Source organism: Podarcis gaigeae, assembly GCF_964106915.1.
Source record: "Podarcis gaigeae genome assembly, chromosome: 13".
NCBI lineage: Eukaryota > Metazoa > Chordata > Lepidosauria > Squamata > Lacertidae > Podarcis > Podarcis gaigeae.
In genome coordinates, this window is record NC_139689.1 from 41,113,853 (window position 1) to 41,138,306 (window position 24,454).

General features: G+C 43.6%; 1 protein-coding gene and 1 long non-coding RNA gene across 8 annotated transcripts in view; both read left to right on the forward strand.

Annotated features, from left to right (window-relative positions):
- The first annotated feature begins 191 nt into the window (after positions 1-191).
- On the forward strand, positions 192-17,172 carry LOC310830272. Of its 5 annotated transcripts, none has more exons than XR_014557514.1 (6): positions 192-342; positions 3,995-4,504; positions 6,195-6,477; positions 11,455-11,572; positions 16,550-16,717; positions 16,893-17,172. It is a non-coding gene; the product is annotated as an uncharacterized lncRNA (long non-coding RNA). The 5 variants fall into 5 exon arrangements; XR_014557515.1 differs by lacking the exon at positions 192-342 and adding an exon at positions 1,110-1,580; XR_014557516.1 differs by lacking the exon at positions 192-342 and adding an exon at positions 4,939-4,995 and having other exon boundaries at positions 3,542-4,504.
- A 2,139-nt stretch (positions 17,173-19,311) lies between these two features.
- Positions 19,312-24,454, forward strand: part of MYO1D (myosin ID) — a 172,543-nt gene continuing 167,400 nt past the window's right edge. Inside the window, exon 1 of one of the 3 annotated variants that reach the window (XR_014557431.1) lies at positions 19,312-19,622. Coding sequence is in view for 1 of the 3 variants with exons in the window: in XM_083709142.1 (XP_083565268.1) it covers positions 19,528-19,622 (95 nt within the window). In the remaining 2 variants the exon portion in view is untranslated. The remainder of the gene's footprint in view (positions 19,623-24,454) is intronic. The other 2 variants (XR_014557432.1, XM_083709142.1) reach the window with 2 other exon arrangements.

Sequence of the window (24,454 nt, forward strand, 5' to 3'; positions counted from 1 at the left end):
GAGCAAATGCAGGCTGCGCAGCTCTCTCAGAAGCCAGACCACCAAGAGGGATTGCTGCTTTCACTGCGCAGCGATCCCTCTTGCTATTCTGGCTTCTGAGATTCAGATTTTTTTTTCATGTTTTCCTCCTCCAAAAACTAGGTGCGTCTTGTGGTCTGGTGCGTCTTATAGAGAGAAAAATACGGTACTTATTTCCTGGCCCAGGTCGCAGGCTCACACCCTATTCAAACACAGACATACCCTTAAGACAGGATTTGTGAAGGAAAAGACAATGGGGAGGCTTTTCCACTTTGACCTTGAAGAGAAAACATTTGCTCAGTTTAGGAATCAAAATGGCTTCAGGTTGGTCTTCCTGTGCTGATCTACGTACGTGCGGTTATGAACATTACCATATATCTAAGACCTCAAAATTCCTATCACACAGTGTTGAAAAGCTGGTTTCCTAACATTTCCTGCAGGGAGACTTGCTGGGACAAAGGACCCTCCGCCAACCGCTTGCCATTGTCCCCCCACTTTGCTCTGCGATGCTCTGGCTACCCACAGTCCCCTGGGCCACCTTTGCACTCCTAGCAAGATGCGCGGCTATGGGACGGGTCTTTCCCTAAACCCCTTTTATTCCTGATGCCACCACAGATATCGATCATGATATTTCACCCTGATGTAGCCCAGTGTGAGGCACGCGGATGAAATCTGTTTTTTAAAAAAACCCAAGCAATGGTTTCATTACGGCTTGAGTACGACTTGCAACTTGTTTTTCCTTTATTACATGGGTAGGCAAACTAAGGCCTGGGGGCCGGATCCTGCCCAATCGCCTTCTCAATCCGGCCCGCAGATGGTCCGGGAATGAGCGTGTTTTTACATGAGTAGAATGTGTCCTTTTATTTAAAATGCATTTCTGGATTATTTGTGGCTGTTTTTTGCCTGGTGTTTTTACGTGGGTAGAATGTGTGCTTTTATTTAAAATGCATCTCTGGGTTATTTGTGGAGCCTGCCTGGTGTTTTTACATGAGTAGAATGTGTGCTTTTATTTAAAATGCATCTCTGGGTTATTTGTGGGGCATAGGAATTTGTTCATCCCCCCCCCTTCAGAATATAGTCCGCCCCCCCCCACAAGGTCTGAGCGATAGTGGACCGGCGCCCTGCTGAAAAAAAATTGCTGACTCCTGCCATTACAACTACAGCAGGGGGGATTAAACTACTGATCCTAAACTGATCCTAAGCTTGACCCTGCTTCGGATGTAACTACCACCCCCTACTGAACCAACAGCTCTCAGCTGACTCCCAACTGCCTCACTGCCAACATTCAAACTCCTTTTAAACATTCAAACCCCTTTTCAAACCCAACTGTCTCATGGCCAACATTCAAACCCCTTTTCCAATCTCCAGCAACATTCCACGCTCCCTCTTTCCCCCTCCCTCCGTTATTAATATTCCCTTAATAATTCTAATATAATTACCTTCCTTTTTAATAAATTTATTTGGTTTTTCAAATTAAAGTTTTGCAATCCAACATACATAATAAAAACAAGATGCCAAAGAATCTACTGGACTTCCCCCTCCTCCCCTTTGTGGACCCTATTGTTAGTCATTTCCTCCTGCATCTTTTATAATAATCCAAATTTTTAACATCTCCATTATATCCAAAATTCACCACTGAACTACAAGTATTATTCCAATCCTACTAATGATTTTTAACTGTTTAGTGATTTTTAAGATAAATTATAAATTTCCCCCATTCCTCATTAAAATTTTGGTCTTCCTGATTTCTGATTCTTCCGTTCATTTTTGCCATTTTGGCATAATCCATCGACTTAATCTGCCATTCTTCACTGGTCTGGACTTTGTCTTCTTTCTATCTCTGAGCCAATAACATCCGCATAGCCGTGGTCGCATACATAAATAATCTTTTCTGCTCCATTGCGATTTCTTTCTTTTTAAAAAAATATTTTTATTGGGTTTTACAATTTTATCATCATCACAATCATTATTTCAACAAAACAAAATAAAGTGTAGATCCCCAACTGCCCCGCCCCCCGGGTGACTTCCCTCAACTTCATTTTCTGATTTTTTTGGCATATTATCTCTCCCTGCTTATTTCTTATTCTTCACAGTTGTTGTTTTTTAAATCGTTATTGTTATTCTCTTATCATTTTAACATGGTATTTCTATTTCTATATTTGTTTTTTTGCTCCATTGCAATTTCGGTACCTCTAATGTACAGTAATTACCTTCCTTTCCATATTACATCCATGCAATATTTTACGCACCCTACTCTCTGTAATCATACTGTTAAAGCCCTTGAGCTTCTCATTCCTGGTTCCTAGGAAACGGAGGCGAGCAAGCTGACTTAAGCTCTTGCCTCCTCCCATTGCATGTCCCTCATCTATGTTCTAAAAAGCAGATATTCCACCCCACCCTACCCCCAAAAAATGATGTTAGGAACTGTAGCATGTTAGCGTTAATGATTAAAAACTGGAGGGCGAGGTGAGAAGAGGTGGCGGAAACCCCACACCTAAATTTACCCTGGGCAGGTTAGAGAATTTCTGCTGCCCTTAAAGAGAGATTAAATTTGTTTAACGTTTACTCCATGTCAATTCATTGGTTGAGCTGCTGCAGTTGAACGTTTTTATATATAAGCCCCCTTGCGTTCCATCAGGGGGAAAGGCAGGGTATCAATAAATACTTAATAATAACTACCATTACTACCCGATTTTCCACACAAAAATACAAAGGAGGATCCTGAACATAAGCATGCAATGAAAGGGAGGTGGAACTAAAACCCTTCCTTTTACCATTCTGAGTGGGACTTGTAAAATCTTGCCTTCTCCAATCACAGATTCCTCATCTATGTTCTAAAAAGCAGATATTTCTCCCCCCCCCCAAAAAAAAATGATGTTGGGAACTGTAGTTTGTTATGGGTTCTGGGAATTGTAGAGGGAAGCTACAACCCCCAGGATCCTTTGGGAGAAGTCATGTGCTTCAAATGCTAATTGGAGGCACTTTAAATCATAGAATCATAGAACTGTGAAGTTTCTCTCTTTTATAATAATTTTTATTCATTTTCAATTACCATCCAAGAATAGCCTCTTTATAACAATACCAAATTATAATACAATTACTAATAATTTAGGTGGCCCCCACGGGCTAGATTTGATGGTTTGATTATTTTCTTTTTTTCCTGCGTTCCAAAATCTAATTAATTTCAATTACATTCCAGTCAAAATAATAATCCTTTATACAACAACTGCAATATTAATAACTTTCATTCGTGTTGACACATTAAATTATTTTTAGAACTACAAGTGAGGCACTCAGACTATATCCTTGTTCTTCCTGTGTGTGGCAATTATTCCTTGATGTTTCATCCTGTCCTTGTAAAATGTTATGTTATGTAAAATGTCAGGGAAGTTTTTAATGTGTGATTTTACTGTATTTTTGGTTTCTGTGGAAGCTGCCCCGAGTGGCTGGGTACACCCAGCCAGATGGGCGGGGTACAAATAAATTATTATTATTATTATTATTATTATTATTATTATTATGTCTACAAAAAGTATATAAGGATTGGAGAATCTTTAAAGAATATTTAGAAAACTATGGAATAAAAGGAAACAGCTTGGCAGAATTAGACTGATCCCTGTATTGCATAAATATAAGTTTGTAGGGAGGTAAAAAGAAATTATATAAGAAATATGTAACTGTGCGGTATAGAGTAATGGATAGACAGAGTACAGTGAGATTAATTGGAAGTCAGTTTTAAATTTCTTTTCCATAAATTTTATAATTGTGTTCAATACCAGGAGTATATATGATGATAATTATATTAATCTTATATCTTATAGTGTGGTAGTTTGTTTGATTTTTCTGTTATTTGTTTGTTTGTTTGATTGTATGTTTGTTTACTTGTATGTACATCTGTTTTTCATAAATGTATTTATTTTAAATTAATAAAGATATATTTTTTAAAAGTAAAATGTTATGTCTATCTCTTCCCAAGGGTCATCTTTCTAGTTTGACCTCCTACAATGCAGGAATCTCAACCAAGATCATCCAAGGCCATCCAACCTCTGCTTAAAAACCTCCAGCGAAGGAGAGTCCGCCGCCTTCCGAGAGATTCCTTTCCACTGTCAAAGAGTGTAAAAGGAGAATGGGCAGCGTACCTTTCTGCATGAGATCAAGAAAGGAAGCGCTCCATCTCCTCAAGAAGTTGGTCAGCCAAGCTTTCTTTGGAAGTTGTGGCCTGTTAATTCCTCTGGGAATCGATTCCTCACATGTGCCATGAGGAGATCACATCCTGCTTCCTTCACAGGGCCATGTTTCCAGAGAATGGTCCGTGTCTCCAGCTCCCAACCTGATGGGCAAAGGGGCAACCAAGCTATCCGTACGGTTCCTGGTTGCCCTTTTTGGATCCCAGTGCAGCCTAGCAAAGAGCAAAGCTGTTAACACACCCGCGTTTGCTCGGCACACAACCCAAGCGGAAGCGGAACTCAGGGCCTTTTCCCAAAAGGTATGCTGTGTATACAATCTATAGTTTTAAGGGAAAGGCCTCTGGCGGGATTTAGCTTGCACAGGGCTGGAGCATACTGAGATTTATTTTGTATTATCTGTTTGCACCATCACTGTGTGCGGCCCTTGAAAAAGAGGTTCATGCCCCAAGGGGCTTACAAACCTATAATTTGACACGGGGAGGCAACAGGGAAAGGTTGAGGGTCCAAGGTGGTTCCTGAGTCCTGCTGAAAGACAGAAGCCAGGGTCTGTGAGTTTAGATTTCAGTGCCTGGTGTGGGTGTGACAGCTGAATGTGCTTCTGATGGGACGTTCTGTCCATGGAGTTCAGTCTGTGGTTTCCCCATTCACATGTGCAACTTCACTTGAAGTTGCAGTCATACAATATATGAAACGGCTTGCCTCATCTGAACATCGGCTGCCGTTTTTCTCCCAGAGGGCCTGGAGGACCCACCAAGGAAAGGACCAGAGGAAGGTTTGAAGGAAATAAAAAGTAAGGCAAAAAAATGTTTGTTTAATAATAATAATAATAATAATAATAATAATAATAATAATAATAATTTTATTATTTATTCCCCGTCCATCTGGCTGGGTTTCCCCATCCACTCTGGGCAGCTCCCAACAGAACACTAAAATCAGAATAAAACTTCAAACATAAAAACTTCCCTAAACAGGGCTGCCTTCAGATGTCTTCTAAAAGTCAGATAGTTGTTTGTTTCCTTGACATCTGGTGGGAAGGCGTTCCACAGGGCGGGCACCACTACCAAGAAGGCCCTCTGCCTGGTTCCCTGTAACCTCACAATGAGGGAACCACCAGAAGGCCCTTGGAGCTGGACCTCAGTGTCCGGGCTAAACGATGGGGATGGAGACGCTCCTTCAGGTATACTGGGCCGAGGCCATTTAGGGCTTTAAAGGTCAACACCTACACTTTGAATTAACACATACAAGCAGGAACCGCCCTCAGACCTGCAGGTACAAGGCAATATATAAATTCAAGAAACAACAACAACAATTAGGATAGAAAGGAAAGGGTTAAGGGAGAAAAGCTGCTGGAGGAGGAAGAAGTGAATGGAAAAAGAACAAGTTACAGGTAGGTAACCTGTTGGTCTGCCATAGGTAAAGGTAAAGGGACCCCTGACCTTTAGGTCCGGTCGTGACCGACTCTGGGGTTGCGGCGCTCATCTCGCTTTATTGGCCGAAGGAGCCGGCGTACAGCTTTCGGGTCATGTCGCCAGCATGACTAAGCCGCTTCTAGCGAACCAGAGCAGCACATGGAAACGCCGTTTACCTTCCTGCCGGAGCGGTTCCTATTTATCTACTTGCACTTTGATGTGCTTTCGAACTGCTACGTGGGCAGGAGCAGGGACTGAGCAACAGGAGCGGGGATTCGAACCGCCGACCTTCTGATCGGCAAGTCCTAGGCTCTGTGGTTTAACCCACAGCGCCACCAAAAAAAATAACAAGTAAGAGGGATGAAGGATTTGCATGGCATAGGGAGGACATGGTACAAGTTGGGCAGAAAAGGAGAATGAAAGAAGAAGAACCTTTCTGCATGAGATCAGAAAGGAGGGACTCTAGTTCCTCAAGAAGCTGGTCAGCCAAGCTTCCTTTGGAAGTAATGGCATGTTAATTCCATTGGGAATCCATTCCTCACATATGCCAACAGGATACTGTATCCTGCTTCCTTCACAGGGCCACGCTTCCGGAGAATGGTCTGCGTCTCCAGCTCCCAGGCTGATGGGCAAGAGTGCAACCAAGGCGTCCGTGCAGTTCCTGGTTTCCTTTTCTGGATCCCAGGACAGCCCTACCAAGGCACTGAAGGTATCCTCATAGAAGCATCTTTGTCCTCGTGCCTCTTTGCCACTTCCCATTGTTTGCGTGGGTATGGCGCCTCCTCAGCCATTTGTTGCGTGCCCGACTTTGGGCCAGAACTTGGCTGCTACATCCTATCTAAAGGAGAGCTCCAGGATAGGAGGTAGGAGAAACTATCCATTGCGTGACCCATAGGAAAGCTTCCTTCCCATGTCCCCCATCATCATGCCCCAGACTGGTGCTAGCATGGCTTGGAGCCAGGCGCCTGCCGATGTCTTTGCTTTGCAGCGAGGGAAAGCAGCAGCCTAGCTTTGGGAACTGCCTCTGTTGTCCTGTCCTCATCCTGGGAGAGACTGGAGCCTAGAAGGAGGACAGATGACTGGGGCAGGAGGAAGGAGGAGGTCCTTATGAAACACTGCTGGATCAGGCCCATGGCCCATCTGGTCCAGCATCCCCTTCCCTCTGGAGCTTCCCAGATGCCTGCAAGCAGGATTCAAGCACAAGAGCACTCTGCCTACCTATAGCTTCCAACAACTACTTTGGAGAAGCATAGTTGCCTCTCACTGTGGAGCAGAGCGTTGCCATCATGGCTAGTAGCCTTTGATAGCTCTCACCTCCACTGAATTGTCTAATCCTCTTTTAAAGCCATCTTATCTGAGATGCTCTTCCGGTGCATCTGATTCTCCCATGCTTCATTGTTCCAGCAAGAAGGTGGCAGGCTATTGTGAGGTCGGCAGTGTGATCTTGCCCTCGCACCATACAAAGTTACAGCTGGTTCGTAATTGCATGCACATCATTACCCGATCCACTTCTTTTCTTTAGAGAAAAAGTTTCCAGTACAGTACTGCATATCCTTGAGTACCCCCAGAAAAAAGCACCAATTATATCACAACCACCGCACCATACATTGAAAGCCCTCTTCTACCACTTTCAAGGTCTTGACTTTTAAAAGTATCTTTCAAAAAAAACACCAAAGTCCTTTTTGCTGGGGATAATTCAGATGGAAATTCCCAGGTGTCAAAAAAGATTGTTTATGTATGCCACTACTGTGGCCTGTGTTTCATTAGCCCCCAAATGGAAAACGAGTGAGGTCCCAACTAAAGAAGAATGACAACTTAAACTGATGGGATACACACAGCTTGCAGACTTAACATATAGAATAAGAGAACGAGAAAAGCATACGTTTAGAGAAGATTGGAAAACGTTTATTGAATACATGGGAAATAACTGTGTACACGTAAAAACGTTGGCAGCATTAAGATAAATTCAACAGTGTAAATAAGTTTTGATGGATGTAATAATGGAATACTGAATGGTTTAGTTTTTGTAAAATACGCAGAAATTCATGAAATGCAAAGGAACAAGGGTAGAAAGATAAGCTACATTTACTGGGGCAGTGGTCACAAGACACTCTCATGACAGCTGCAGAATGGGATTATTAAGAATGGGAGAACAGCTCATCTGAATTGGACTAAACAGCTTTCTGAATATAAACAGAAGACTACACAGCAGTGTTATGCGTTACTTTCTTAGCCCCAGCAGTGTAGCGATAGCAGCACAGGATAAAGCTACAGGACTGCTTCGGGACTCTTCCAGCCCAACCTGCAACAGGGGGTACTAGACTACATTGCAGGCTTCTTGTAAAGCACTTTCTCTTCATTGCCCTGACTCCAAAGTGCAATACTCAAAGTGAATTACACTGCAGAGCTGTCATACTCCCAGCCACAACCACTTCAAACTTTCAATATGGGATAATGAACTGCATTCGTATTGAAATCTGCATTTTTTAAAACATCTGAAAGCAAAACAAGGGTTTCCCTCCCCGCACAAACTATTTGCTGCTACCATTTTGTTCGGCAGTTAACGTGTCAGCATACGTTTACAGGGGCATTTAACATCTTGGCTTTCTCTGCAGATTTCGGGGGGGGGGGGGGCGTGTCAATAACCAAAAATAGCAAAACAGCACACATTCAGTATAACTTTTAAAAAAAATCAGTTCTCCCTATCCTGAGGACTCAGGATTCGTATTCATAGCTTTCAAAACCAATGAAGCCAATAGATAGCGCAAGTGACTTTCACAATGATGAAAAGCGAATGCATAAAATAATAACAGTAATTGCACGTCTGAAGTAGACGGTAGTGTGCAAAAGCCAATCCCGCGGCAGATTTGTGTTAATCTTTGATGTCTCACTTCCAAAGATGCTGCACAGAACTCTTTTTTATCCTCTTTTGAAGAAAAGCAGGCTGAGTCATTTCCTATAGGGCTCAAGTATGATAGCAATTTAACTATGTGATGCTTTGACTTGCTAAGTGTTACCAGGCAATGGATGTCCTGATACAAGCCGGAAGAGCTTTCCTTCCAGCGCTGGTGCAATAGTTTTTAATTCACATGGAACTTTAGCTGCCCTCGCCTAATACTAAAAGAATGCTCAGGACCTGATTTTATGTGCCTGGGAAAAAAAGGAGGTGGAGGAAGCGGTTAGCAGCAGATAAAAGTACCAGAGAGCCTGGCATTAATGCACTAAAATAATGCTACAGTGACTGGGCAACCTTCCTCTGTTAGGGAGATTGCATTTAATAGTCTAGGATGGCAAGGGGGATTTTCCTTTAATGGATGCTAATTTGGGAGCTATTGCAGGTATCATTTGTTATGGCCATGCAAGGGCCTAAGCTCCCATATTTCAGACACATGGTTCATACCATGTTTTTTTCTGGGGGGGACGCATACCCCTAAACATTCTGTGGATCTAAGTTTGGCCTCATTGAGAGGCAGGATTTCAATATGAGTAGGAAAATGAGAGTACCCCTAAACATTTTTTTTAGGAAAAAGAGCACTGGGCTCATTTATTTAGATATGTGTGCATTTATGAATATTTGTTCTATAATTGAGACCTTTGAATTGTTAGAACAATGTTCACCTGATCCTGGAGGAATAGATCAAAGGAAGGCTCTTCATAAGAGCTGGATCAGGCCAGTGGCCCACCTACAGCAGCATCGTGGTCTCACTCGGTTCTGACTCCCCCTAAAATAAATCTTGGTTAGCCCATGTTCAGAAGCATTATATTGTATTATATATTATATTGTATTATATATTATATTATATTATATTATATTATATTATATTATATTATATTATATTAATTATTGCAATAGAAGAGTTTTGTTTAGAATAGCATTTCCTAATCTGTGGGTCACACAGCCTGTGCAAGTGGATCACAGGATTTAGAAGTAAACCCCAAGAAACAGTCCTTAACTGATATGAACGCCTCTAGTTTTGTTAGCATGATAATACTGTTTTGACGTTTGTAACTGAACATCAGAAAGACTCAAGCTCTATTATCACAGGGCTGCCATACGTCCCTGTTTCTCCAGGACATGTCCGGGAATCTGACTGTCAAAATGAAGTCCAGGCGGAATTTCGCCAAATTGGAAAACCTGGACGCATGGCAACTAGGGCGATGTTCTGAAAAAAACCTCAACTACTTAAATAAATATTTTGTTTTTTTGTTATGTTGGATATGTGATTGTAAAACTTTAATTTGAAAAACCAAAAAAAATAAATTTATATATATACAGTGGTACCCTGGTTTAAGAACAGCTTAGTTTATGAACAACTTGGATTAAGAACGCTGCAAACCCGGAAGTAGGTGTTTTGGTTTGTGAACTTTGCCTTGGAAGCAGAACATGTTCCGCTTCCTGTTGAGTGTGTTCCATTTGTAAATTGAGTCCCCCACTGCTATGGGAAAGCACACCTTGGTTTAAGAACGCTTTGGTTTAAGAATGGACTTCTGGGACGGATTAAGTTTGTAAACCAAACTGTATATATAAAAAAGAGAAACGTAACTGAATTTGACAATTGAATAAAAACGTCAAGTAAACCCTCCATCATGCATGCTGGGGTGTGCTTCTTGGTTTAATATTTACCCGTTTTAGAATCTTGTAGCTGTAGTATGAATAGCTTAGTTACTTTTTCATTCTGTTTGGAAGGAGTGAGTGAGTGTTGAGGAACAGAGTCCACCTTGCTGATAAGGAACCAATGTTTCCTTCATTGCAGCTATAAAGGAATAAGGGCACAATCACAACAGTGCTGACAAACCAAGATAAGGTTTCAAGAGGGGTTCACTGAAAGTTTAATCCTACGTGCCCTACTTAGAAACAAAATTTCTTTAAAAGCATTCAGACATTAGGAACATTTGAATACAGTCCTTCCTGTTGCCTCTGCAGCGTCATTATTATGTTTTATAAGTGTATTATTATTTAGAAGAACCACAGTTTAAGATGTGAAACAAGACAAAACTCCAAAAACAAAGTTCCTAAGCACTAAACTGGGAACCAGCATCTCACAAGTCTATACACATTCCATGTTAGGCACCATCTAGTGGCCTATTTCCATACAAAACTCATGAAACTGCCCTCCTGGCTTATCTAATGCTATTTATGTGAGCGTCCGTCTGATACTGGGGAGAGGGTGGAAACAGCAGCAACATTTGTAATCTCTGTCTGCATATATGAAAAAAGCCACAAAGCTTGATTTTGCTCGGGTTTTTCACCCCTAGCAAGCTACAAGTAGTTCATAAAGGTAAAGGTAAAGGTACCCCTGCCCGTAGGGGCCAGTCTTGACAGACTCTGGGGTTGTGCGCCCATCTCACTTAAGAGGCCAGGGGCCAGCGCTGTCCGGAGACACTTCCGGGTCACGTGGCCAGCGTGACAAAGCTGCATCTGGCGAGCCAGAGCCGCACACGGAAACGCCGTTTACCTTCCCGCTGGTAAGCGGTCCCTATCTATCTACTTGCACCCGGAGGTGCTTTCGAACTGCTAGGTTGGCAGGCGCTGGGACCGAGCAGCGGGAGCGCACCCCGCCGCAGGGATTCGAACCGCCAACCTTTCGATCGGCAAGTCCTAGGCGTTGAGGCTTTAACCCACAGCGCCACCTGCGTCCCTACTACAAGTAGTTCATACCACAAACATATATGTCTGCTCAGAAGGAAATCCCATTGGGTTAAATGGCGTTTGCACCCAGATAAACGTTCTAGGTCGGATTATACCCTCAGTCTATAGGATTATAGCACTGAGGTTACACGTTAAACTAAGCCCTTACAGGTGTTCCATTAACTTATCTTTTATCTTCATCAATTCTCAGGTGATCATGCTTATTTCTGTGCTGCAAAAAGCTTATCTACTACTGCCTACAGCCCAAGTAACAACTGAAATGACCCAAGGACCCAGAGGTGGCTGAAGAGCTGGAAACCCAGATTAAGGTAGCATTTAAAGCACTCTTGTAAACTTTGGGTCTGTCAAGGAAACTAGACTACAATTCATGCCTAAAGAAGGGGAAATGAGGAAGAACACGGTTGCACTAAAGAAAACACGAAGTACAAGGAAGTTGGGCTATATAGCCTAAAAATGTGGACGAGTAAACCTATAGCTGGGGACTCAGGTGGCGCTGTGGGTTAAACCACAGAGCCTAGGACTTGCTGATCAGAAGGTGATGCATCCCTGTGATGGGGTGAGCTCCCGTTGCTTGGTCCCTGCTCCTGCCAACCTAGCAGTTCGAAAGCACGTCAAAGTGCAAGTAGATAAATAGGTACCGCTCCGGCGGGAAGGTAAACAGCGTTTCTGTGCGCTGCTCTGGTTCGCCAGAAGTGGCTTAGTCATGCTGGCCACATGACCCGGAAGCTGTACGCCAGCTCCCTTGGCCAATAAAGCGAGATGAGTGCCGCAACCCCAGAGTCGGTCACGACCGGACCTAATGGTCAGGGGTCCCTTTACCTTAAACCTATAGCTAAGGCTTAGCACAGTATTTAATAGAACAAGCTGTCTCCCCGCAACCTTTTCTTTGTACTGGCTTTGTCCTTATGCTTTTTAGCCGTCCAGTATGCAGCGATTTAAGAAATTAAAGCTTCTTCTTTTAGGAAAGCAAGTAGCAAAGTGTCATTAGCTGAGTTTCTAGCATCCTATCAGTTCCAGGTGCAACAAATATAATTCTCACCTCGTTGGTTTAAATTAAAATTTGTAATGTGCCATTTGTGGTCCCAATCTACCTGAGCAGATATGAGGATGCAGTTCTCATTTTCTGCTTCTGAGGGGCAGTTTCCACATTGAGCTTTCCGCTGAACAAACCCTGGGAGTTTGCCATGGAACTGAACGTGCTGAAAAGGATTCAGAGAAATGTTTTAGATAATACAGTGGTACCTCGGGTTAAGTAAGTTCTTAACCTGAAGCACCACTTTAGCTAATGGGGCCTCCTGCTGCCGCTGTGCCGCCGGAGCACAATTTCTGTTCTCATCCTGAAGCAAAGTTCTTAACCCGAGGTACTATTTCTGGGTTAGTGGAGTCTGTAACCTGAAGCGAATGTAACCTGAAGCGTCTGTAACCCGAGGTACCACTGTATATTACAACAGCACCACCACTGGATTCAGCCAAAGGGTCATGGGCATAGCCAGGATTTTAGTTGGGGGGGGGGGGAGAACCTCAGTTCATTATGTATTTTTATTGATTATGGGGGGGGCAGATGCCCCTCCCTGCCCCCTGGCTACGCCCATGCCAAAGGCCCAGTTAATCCACTGTCTTGCTCTCACAGTAGCCAACAAAAACCCTATGAGAAGCCTCTGAAGCAGGAACTGATCTCAACAGAACTCTTCCCAACCATACTCCCCAGCAGCTGACATTCAGGGGCACAATTCAAAGTGCTGGTCATTAGCTATAAAGCCCTAACGCAGCTTAGGTGCAAGCTATCCAAAAGACTGCATTTCTGAAACCTGCCTGGGTTTTGTGATCTTCAGGGGACGGCCCTTCTCCCGGTCCTGCCACCCTTGCAGGGACACTTGGTGGGGACGCGGGAGGGCCTTCTTGGTGATGGCTGCTCCAAGACAAGGGTGGCACTGTGGTCTAAATCACTGAGCTTCTTGAGCTTGCCGATCAGGTCAGCGGTTTGAATCCCTGCATGGAGTGAGCTCCCGTTGCTCTGTCCCAGCTCCTGCCAACCTGGCAGTTCGAAAGCATGCCAGTGCAAGTAGATAAATAGATAGTGCTGCTGCGGGAAAGTAGATGGTGTTTCCGTGCGCTCTGGTTTCCATCGCGGTGTCCCATTGTGCCAGAAGTGGTTTAGTCATGCTGGCCACATGACCTGGAAAGCTGTCTGCGGACAAACGCCGACTCCCTTGGCCTGAAAGCGAGATGAGCACCACACCCCAGAGTCAACTTTTTGCCTTTTTTGCTCCGATACAGCTTGGGAACTCCTTCCCTAGAGAAGCTGAACTGGTTCCCCCCCTTGTTGTCTTTCCACAGGCTTTTAATAACTGACCATTTTAAACAAAAGGGTTGGTGCCCTGCTGTTTTGGGTGCGATTGTCTGTATGTTTTTAATAGATCTTTCCTACAGAGAGAGAGTTTTAATTCTATTAATGTTTGATTGTTTTTAATTATAGGTGCCCCCATGTTTTTAGCTATTCTTACATTATCTGAAAACTACCTTGAGTCCCTATCAGGGGGGAAAGGTAGGGTATAATAATAATAATAATAATAATAATAATAATAGAATCATAGAATTGGAAGAGACCACAAGGGCCATCAAGTCCAACCCCCTGCCAAGCAGGAAACACCATCAGAGCACTCCTGACATATGGTTGTCAAGCCTCTGCTTAAAGACCTCCAAAGAAGGAGACTCCACCACACTCCTTGGCAGCAAATTCCACTGTCGAACAGCTCTTACTGTCAGGAAGTTCTTCCTAATGTTTAGGTGGAATCTTCTTTCTTGTAGTTTGGATCCATTGCTCCGTGTCCGCTTCTCTGGAGCAGCAGAAAACCTCCCTCCTCTATGTGACATCCTTTTATATATTTGAACATGGCTATCATATCACCCCTTAACCTCCTCTTCTCCAGGCTAAACATGCCCAGCTCCCTTAGCCGTTCCTCATAAGGCATCGTTTCCAGGCCTTTGACCATTTTGGTTGCCCTCCTCTGGACACGTTCCAGTTTGTCAGTGTCCTTCTTGAACTGTGGTGCCCAGAACTGGACACAGTACTCCAGGTGAGGTCTGACCAGGGCAGAATACAGTGGCACTATAGTACATTGGTTTACTGTCTTTGTGTCAGAGAGCAGAAACTGTAAGGAAACAAGTGCAGTGCAATAGGTAGGATTAGCATCCAACAACGAGACTGGTCCATCTCACAGCATGTTCTTTTTATGACAGCTATGGGAAGCTGCATTGCATGTTTTCGTTAAGTCCGCTTTACTAGTGCATTCTCGTTTATTGTTGTCCCCTTTATCGGGGAAGGTCTCTACCTAACTTGTGCTACTCCTCTCATAACAGAACAATAAAGCAGAACTTTCCAAACTTTGCGTTGTGACACGTTAGCATCTTCAACACAGTGTGTAGGCTGGAAAGGGGATAGTTTCACCTCTGCTTTGCTAGTAAAAGGGAATTACTGTGTCGCGAAATGTTGCATGTCTAAAAAGCGCGCCACCAGCATGAAAAAGTTGGAAAACTCTGCAATTAAATTGCAAATCAAGGGTCCACCTAGGCTGACATCCTGTCTCATCCTCCATATCCATCCTCAATAGCAAAACCAAAGTAGCTGCTTGAAATATCCCAAAGGCATTGCATTTTAAAAAGAAAAAGAAAAAAGGTTGGAGCATTAGCCTCTCCAACCTGGACTCACTCATGAAACCCATTGAGGAATATGGATAGAAAATTTACAGCATTAAAATTATATGAAAATGATACATCAATGGTACTGTTATAAGAATTCTATGGTCCCAAGTATAAAATAAACGTTCCTAAATGTACAAGGGAAACACATACATAAGTATATAAACCACGTGTCTGAAATAGTACAGGAGAGCAATCCTGAAGTCATTGACTCTCCCATACCATTCTGACCTTCCCAAATTGACCTCAAATATTTCTTGGCAAGGAGGAAGAAAATGGAAAAGCCTCTTCATTGTCTTTTGCTTAACTGTCTTAAGGACATATATGTGTATGAATAGGGTGAGCCTGTGGCCTGGATTCAGGAATTAAAGTATTTACCATCACAGAAGAATGGCAGGGCTGCCCAGGTAAAGCAATCAGTGACCACTGTCAGGTATCCTGGCAGACAGGATTTCTGCTGTAGACAGCCTCCTGTGATGTATTTCTGCCATAGCTGTCAACTTACAGCCTTGAAAATAAGGGACCAGCAGCCAAAATAAGGGACCTGCAGCCTCACCTGTTCTAGGCACTCCAGTCTTCCTGTCCTCCTGCAGTCTGGTCAAACTCATGCTGGTAGCTTCGAGAACACTGTCCAATCAACTTTGTAACCAGAGGTTCAACTGAATAGAATCTGAATCACATGCACCACAAGGCCTATGCAGCCTCAACTTAAGATGGCTCCCCAGCCTTGCTTTGCACTGCAAAGTTTGCAGCAGCACGTGCAACAAAATGGCGTTCAGCATTCAAAAACCCTCTCAGCTTGCATTAACTAGCCACACACAAGGCATGCAAGCTCCACCCCCCAGTCGTTCTTAGACTTCTTATTGGGTGAGCAACACAGCCAAACAACACAGTTGGAGTCTCCCTCCTCCCTGGCCGGGAGGGAGAGGTGCTGCTTCCTTTGAAATTTAAGGGTAAATCATTTAAGGGACATCCATCAATAAGGGACAGCAGTGGGACATGGCGCTGGAATAAGGGACTGTCCCTTCAAATAAGGGACACTTGACAGTTATGATTTCTGCTGTAGACCTGCCTCCTTCTGTGATGTATGTATGATGTTTTTGGGAGTAGTCTTGAGCTACAGGATTGGCAATTTTAAAAATCTATATAAGGGCTTGTGCACCATTGTTCTGGGTTCCTCCTCTCTCCTGCGTGTGGTGAGTGAGGACCCTGTTGCAACAGTTTAATAAAGATCGGGGTTACCAGCTGCTTTGCTTCTCAATATTCTCTGGTTGGCCTGTTATTTTCTCCTACCGACAGGGAACCCACTTAAGGACTCTATACGGGCTCTTGGATACCCCATAAGGGAAAGGAGCAGTTTTTCTTATAACAGTACCTACCACCAAGTAAACTGGCAAAAAATGTATAACTCTAAATCAAATAAGTGTTGGAAATGTAAAGAGAAAGAAGGTGCTTTTTATCATATGTGGTGGTCTTGTAGTAAGGATAAAGCTTACTGGGAACTGATATATAATGAATTGAAAAAGATGTTTAAAACAACGTTTGTAAAAAACAACAACCAGAAACTTTGCTTTTTTGAATTATAGGGACAGAACTATCCAAACTGTACAGAAATTTATTCATGGATGCGACTACAGTGGCTAGAATGTTACTTGCCCCAAAATGAAAAGAAGTCCCAGCAAAAGAATAATGGATTCAAAAACTTTTGGAATATGCAGAAACTGCAAAACTTACCAGAAAAAATAGAAATCAAGGTAACAAACTTTTTATAAGCTCTTTATAAAGTTGGAGTTGTAAAAATGAGATAGGATCTTACTACCATATGTGGTGGACTTGTATGGTTATAAGCGAGTTTTGGAATAACATATGATGAATTTAAGAAATTATTTAAATTTACTTTTAAAAAAAGACTGGATATTTTCCTTCTAGGAATACTGCCAACAGAAATAAAGCAAAATACAAGACCACTGCTTATGTACTCAATTACAGCTGCAAGAATACTGGTAGCAAGAAGCTGGAAATGCGAAACAACACCAAAAGACAGGACGCTATAACTGATATTCTTTTCTTATTGTTAATTGTCTTTTGTCCTTTTTATTTTTATTTTCTTTATTTTTTCTCTTTTTATCTTCGTGTTTAATTTTGTTGTAACCATTTGTAATACATTTGTAAGATGATATTTTAAATCAATAAAGATTTTTTTTTTAAAGGGATATGCGGAAACTGCAAAACTTACCAGAAAAATTAGAAATCAAGGTAACAAACTTTTTATGAAAGAATGGAAATGGTTTACTGAATATTTACAAACTAAACAGATAAGAACATTGGCAGGATTATTGTAGTAACCTGCAGTTTCATAGGAGTAAATATTTAAAGCAGATGAATAAATTAACAAATTAATTTGGATATGCAGAAAACATGAAAAATAAATTTAAGAAACTGCAGAAAGAAGGGGAAGGCAGTCAAGCTTTGAAATGTTCAAATGACTGTAAAATTATGGAAATGTATCAAACTGAAAATCAATTTTTAAAAAAGAAACCCATTGAAGCCACTCTCTGTGGGTTTAGCCTACCTCACAAGATGGTTGTGGAGATAAAAGAGGAAAAGGAAAGAAAAACCACGCACCTCGCCTGGAGCGCCTTGAGAGGAAAGGTGGGCTACAAGCATTCTAAGCTACCCACGCCTGGAAGAAGCGGACCATTTGGATCCCTTCCAGTCAGGATTCAAGCCTCATCACGGGAGGTCGATGGTCGTACTGGTCGATGATCTCCAGCGGGCTAGGGACAAAGGTGAGAGCTGTTTCCTAGTTCTGCTGGATCTCTCAGCGGCTTTTGACACCATTGACCATAACATCTTTCTGGACCGTCTAGAGGGGCTGGGAGCTGGGGGCACTGTTATACAGTGGTTCCCCTCCTTCCTCCTGGGCCATGTTCAGAAAGTGGGGGGGATGAGAGTTCAGACCCCTGGGCTCTCACTTGTGGGGTGCCTCAGGGTTCTGTCCTCTCCCCCATGCTTTTCAACATCTACATGCAGCCGCTGGGAGAGATCATCGGGGGTTTGGGCTGGGTGTTCATCAGTATGCGGATGATACCCAGCTCTTCCTCTCTTTCAAATCGGAACCAGTGAAGGCGGTGAAGGTCCTATGTGAGTGTCTGGAGGCGGTTGGAGGATGGATGGCAGCTAACGGATTGAGGTTGAATCCTGACAGGACAGAAGTACTGTTTTTGGGGGACAGGAGGCGGGCAGGTGTGGAAGACTCCCTGGTCCTGAATGGGATAACTGTGTCCCTGAGGAACCAGGTGCGCAGCCTGGGAGTCATTCTGGACTCAGCTGTCCATGGAGGCGCAGCTGTTTATCAACTCCATCTGGTACGCAGGCTGAGACCCTATCTGCCTGCGGACTGTCTTGCCAGAGTGGTGCATGCTCTGGTTATCTCCCGCTTGGACTACTGCAATGTGCTCTATGTGGGGCTACCTTTGAAGGTGACCCGGAAACTACAATTAATCCAGAATGCGGCAGCTGGACTGGTGACTGGCAGCAGCCGCCGATACCATATAATACCGGTCTTGAAAGACCTACACTGGCTCCCAGTACATTTCCGAGCACAATTCAAAGTGTTTGTGCTGACCTTTAAAGCCCTAAACAGCCTCGGTCCAGTATACCTGAAGGAGCGTCTCCACCCCCATCGTTCTGCCCAGACACTGAGGTCCAGCGCCGAGGGCCTTCTGGCAGTTCCCCTGCTGCGAGAAGCCAAGTTACAGGGAACCAGGCAGAGGGCCTTCTCGGTAGTGGCACCCACCCTGTGGAACGCCCTCCCACCAGATGTCAAAGAGAAAAATAACTACCAAACTTTTAGAAGACATCTAAAGGCAGCCCTGTTTAGGGAAGTTTTTAATGTTTAATAGGTTATTGTATTTTAGTGTTCTGCTGGAAGCCGCCCAGAGTGGCTGGGGGGACCCAGCCAGATGGGCGGGGTATAAATAATAAATTATTATTTATAATAAATTATATTTATAATATTATATATTTATAATATTATATTTATAATATTTATAATATTATAAATATTTATAATATTTATATTATATATATATTTATATATAAATATAAATATTATATATATTATAATATTTATAATATTATATATTTATAATAAATTATTATAAATAATTTATTTATAATAAATTATTATTTATCGAGACAGGACGTTTGAACGTCACGTCGTATGCAAGCGCGGCCTTCGGAGCGAGCCGCCAGGTGGCCCTGCAAGTAAAGCTTTCATAGAGCGAGAGGGGAGAGGAGCGGCAGGCATCCAAGAGTGGGCGTGGCTTCTCCCCTCCCGCAGCCCCGCCCAACTCGGGCGTGACGCGCGCGCCTCCAGTCTCGAGTGGCCTCTCAGGTGAAGGGGGCGTGGCCTCCTCGAGTCGACTCCCTCGGCCGGTCGGCTGCGCTTTTCTGCCCGGCTCCGGCGCACCCGCCCGCCCGTCCTTCTTTCCTTCGCCTTCGCCCGCCGTGTGGGCTTTGCCGCTCCGTCCGCCGGGTCCCTTCGCCCCTTCGCAGCGCCATGGCAGAGCAGGAGAGCCTCGAGTTCGGCAAGGCGGACTTCGTGCTGCTCGACGCCGTCTCCATGCCCGAGTTCATGGCCAACCTTCGGCTGAGGTAAAAAGAAAGGAGTGGGGGGAGTGGGCGGGGCGTCGCGGGTCCCTCTCTCTCTCTCCCGGCGCCCCTCCCCATCGAATTTCCGAAGGAGGGGGGCAGGAGCAGAGCTCTCTCTGATTGGTGGGTTGAGACGGGAGCGGGGAAACAGGCAGGTGCTAAGGGTCGCGGTTTTTGCGCGGGATTCGAACTCAGCGCTCTTGAGCGGTCCATTAGCAGCGAGCGTTTCTCTCTCGCGCGCGTACCTGCAGCTCTTTTTTTTTTACATCCTTGCGAGCCCTCGCTGCCCCGGAAAACCGCCCGGGCGTTGCTGCGGCTCCCCGGTGCGCGTGAGGTGGCTAAAGACCGAGAGCGAAAGAGAGGGCGGGTTGCCTCTGGGCCATATGGGCTGAGTTCGTGGGGAAGAGGCAAGATTCCGAGCGGATTATTTCCTGGTTGGTTGGCAACTCCGTTTTCCTGGTCGCTGCCTGAAGTGCACCTGGTTGCAAAAGTTCCCTTCTGTGGATAGGCTCGTTTAAGGAGGGTGTTAGTTTTCATAGAATCATACATCAATGGTTTTGTTAGGTGGATGAGTCGGAGACCATATTCTTTTGGGGGAAGGTAGCTGTGCACCACCTACCTGTGATGGAGTGTGTGGGGAAGTCTGATGATACCCTTAATTTCCCTTAATTTGTTCACCCATGCATTCATTCTCTCCCTTTCCACATTCATTCATTCTCTCTCACACCTGTTCACAGTACCCTTCTCTCACTTTTATTCTTCTAACCATTTATTACAGTGGTGCCTTGGGGTACATACGCTTCAGTTTACATACGCTTCAGGTTACAGACTCCGCTAGCCCAGAAATATTATCTCGGGTTAAGAACTTTGCTTTAGGATGAGAAGAGAAATCGTGCTCTGGCGACGCATCGGCACCAGGAGGCCCCATTAGCTAAAGTGGTGCTTCAGGTTAAGAACGGACCCCTCTGGAACGAATTAAGTACTTAACCCGAGGTACCACTGTATTTAGGGCTTGGTAGACCACACTGAAAGTGGTGGAGGACTGTAGGTGACCCTTGAGCTATTCGTTGCCCCCTTATGCTTTGTATTGTACATGTGTGGTCAAATCAATGGTCTACCTAGGCTGACATCCTGCCTCATGCCCAATATCCACCCTCAACAGCAAAACCGAAGAAACTGCTTGAAATATCCCAAAGCCATTTCGTTTTATCTATCTAAGTATTTTGACCTTTCCCTGACTTTCAGGGTAGATCCCCTCCCAAAGGAGAGCATAGAGAGATTTTTATCACCACTATTTCAACGTTCATCAGTAAGCACTGTGATTTGAATGGCATGTTTGTAGTGTGTGTTAATCATAGCATTGGTAAGGTGTTGTTAGTCAGGGATCCTGCCATCATCACCGTGCTCACATTCCTAACCGTATGAAATCCAGACCACAAAATGTTTCATAATCAGAGAACAGGTAAACTGCAGAAAAGCTGCTCTTAGGTCAGGCATCCCCAACCTTCAGCCCTCCAGATATTTATGACCACAATTCCCAACACCTCTGACCACTAGTCCTGTTAGCTAGGGATCATGGGAGTTGTAAGCCAAAACAGCTGGAGGGCCGCAGGTTGGGAATGCCTGTCTTAGGTATCCCTCTGTCCCCATATTACCCAACCAGGATTGCATAGCAGCCTGTAAAAATAAAACAAAATACCAGCCATTGTTTTGGCAGCTCCAGCAAGTGAACAGAGAGGGAGAGACTGAGTATCTCTTTCTGATCTGTGTTGCTCACAGCAGTTGTGGCCAGAGTCTGAGAGTATTTTGCCATCCTGTCCAGAATCTTCATCCAGCGAAAATGGTAGCTGAGTTGGGTTACCTGGCACATCTTGCTTTTCAGTAATGTAAAATATATGTTTAAAAACTGAACTATAAATGCTTCTTAGAAAAAGCAGAATTGAATACAATGGTTAATTGCTAATTCCCTCCAGGGCTGCCATGTGTTGGCAATGTGATCATGAAACACCTGCCCTGTGGCTATTTCATAATCACTATGCCCGGGCAAACAGCTCTTTCAAGGAACAGAATAATGGCTGAAATTCTTGAAGGCAGAACAGGGAAAGTAATTTGAAAGGGGGCGAGGGAGAGAATAAGGTAAATTTTTCAGTCTTCTCTCCCCTCACCATCATTCAGAAAGTAGCACTTATGTTTATGATCTTGAGAGTGCTTGTTTGAACCCTTCCATTTATTTGAATGGGACTTATTTTCAAATAAGTATGCTTAGGCTTGCTAAGTGGAGTATCAAAACTTTTTGCAAATATTCTCTTCCTTCATTGCAAATAAGTTGCATCTAGCTTTCTTGCAGTGAAACAGGCATCTCCTCTTCTAGATGTTTAGCTCAGTTGCAGCAGCTGGTCAGTGCCTATTTTTGTTGGTTTCGTGGCAAAATGGTATTCTATTTCTCTGGGCGGGTGTGTGGTCTGTGGCTGTAGACATGTCACTATATTTAAACACATTTGGCACATATGAGCATTTCTGGGTTGGCAAAGTTTATATTTCATGAAAACAGACATACTGATCCTGGACATATCTTTATGGAACTTTGTTCAATTGGTTTCAGTTCAGTTTATTTTTAAGTAAATATGCTTAGGACGTTAGCATAAGCCCTAATTCATCTAGGGATAAATTGTGCAATTTGGTTTGAAAGACAGAGCTGTTGAACAGGATTTACGGTCTCCTACTGAAGCCTCTCTCCCCTTGCGCGATCTAACATTCTTTCTCCTATACACTGGATTAGTTGTCCTCCTTGTCTTCCAAATCTCTCTTGAAAATCCACTACTTCCAGAAGTGTTTTCAGGATCACAAGAGTAGTGGGGCCTGTTCTTCCAGAAGCAAGAGAACTATCTAGAGTTGCCTAATGGAAGTTCCTTGAAAATCTGGGCTATGTCAGTTCCTGGATGGGATAATGTGTGGAAGTCATCATAGAGCTAGGAGGAGCCATATAGGAACCTCTCGTTGCAGGGAAGCCTCAATTAACGGCTTTCCAGACTCTGCTTGAAGACCTTCAGCAAAGGAAAACCCCACACCAAGTCTTTTATTCCATTGTCAAAATAGATATTATCGTTAAGGAGATTTTCCTAATGTTGAATCAAAATCTACCCTCCTGTAACTTAAACCCATTAGATCTAATCCTGCCCTTTGAAGCAGCACGTAGCAATTCTTTGTTCTTTTCTTTAGTGACAGCTGTTTAGGTAATTGAAGTGTGCTGTAATCTCCCACATCCTACCCCATACATGGCCAAGATAAGCATACCCACTTCTTTTAGTCCAGGATTGGGGAACTTATAGTATTACAGATATTTCTGGATCCCATATCCCATCACCCCTGGCCATTGGTCATGCTGACTGAGGTTGATGGGAGTTGGAATTCAACGATATCTAGAGGACCACAGTTTCCTCATTCATAGAATCATTGAACTGTAGAGTTGAAGGGACCCTGAGGATCATCTAGTCCAACCCCCTGCAATGCAGAAATATGCAGCTGTTCCATACGGGGATCGAACCTTCAACCTTGGCATTATCAGCACCACACTGTAACCAACTGTACTGCTTTAACTTTTCCTCATAGGACTTGTTTTTTTTCTTGCCTTCCTCTGAACCAATACCGGACTGTCTAATTCCTCCTTTAAGTGCAACAGCCCAGAACAGGGCACAGTACTCCTAGATGAATTAAGACTTCTGCATAAAATTAAACTATTGCTTTTTGAGTTGAAGAGTATGACTCTCCTGCAGCCTAAAACTTCCCTAGCCTTGTTTGCAGCTGCCTCACACTGTTGACTCATTGGTATCTTGTGATTAGCTACAATCCTGAGATCATTTTCACATGTACTGCTGCCAAGTTGAGCATCTCCCATCCTATATCTGTTCACACACGCCCCTTCCCAGATGCAGAACTTTGTATCCCACTCAGTTCTTTGTCCTTGCCAAACTAGATAAGGATCCCTTCTGCTCCTTCATCTAAGTCATTAATGAAAATGTTGTTGAAGTATATGGGGCTCGGAGCAAAGCCCTGCTCCACTCTTGAGTACAGTTTTTCAATTAGCTGTTAATCCAGCTGACAGCGTTATTGTCTAGCCTGCATTTAACCAATTTGCTAACCAAAATATGATTAAGGACTTTGTCAGTTGATTTGATGAAATCTAGATAAATTACATCCACAGAATTCCCACAATTCACCAAGCTCTACAATTAGAATAAAGAAGAAACGGGAGTTGTCTGATAGAGTGTTCTTCAGTAGAAGCCAGCATAAGATTGTCCCAGCTTCTACTAATGACTACATTGTTATCAAGAATCTTACAAATGGACTCCTTTAAAATCTGTTCTAGGATCTTACTGTGTCAAAGTCAGATTGGACCATGGTGCATCCAGTCCAATATTCTGCTTCCTGTAGTGGCCGGTCAGGTTCATCTGAGAAGCGCATAAGTAAGACATGATCAATAGCCCTTTCCTGTCACTTTCTGGCTACTAGTATTTAGTGGCCTCTCAAACTAGAGGTCATGACTAGCAGCTATTGATAGACTGAATTTCTCTAATCTTTTAAAATCCATCTCAGCTAGTGACCTTCTGTGATGGTGAGTTCCATAAATTATACACTCTGTGAAGGAATACTTCTCCCCATCCTCTCACCTGAATTTCCTGCTGGTCAGCTTCATTGGATGACCTGAGTTCTGGTGGTTTAAGAGAAGTGTGGGGAATTATATCCATTTCCCCCCAAAAATGTGTTTAGAGTGTCATCTTGGAGCGCCTTAGATTTCAACATTCTACTTAGCAACAAAATTTTTGCCCTCCACAATG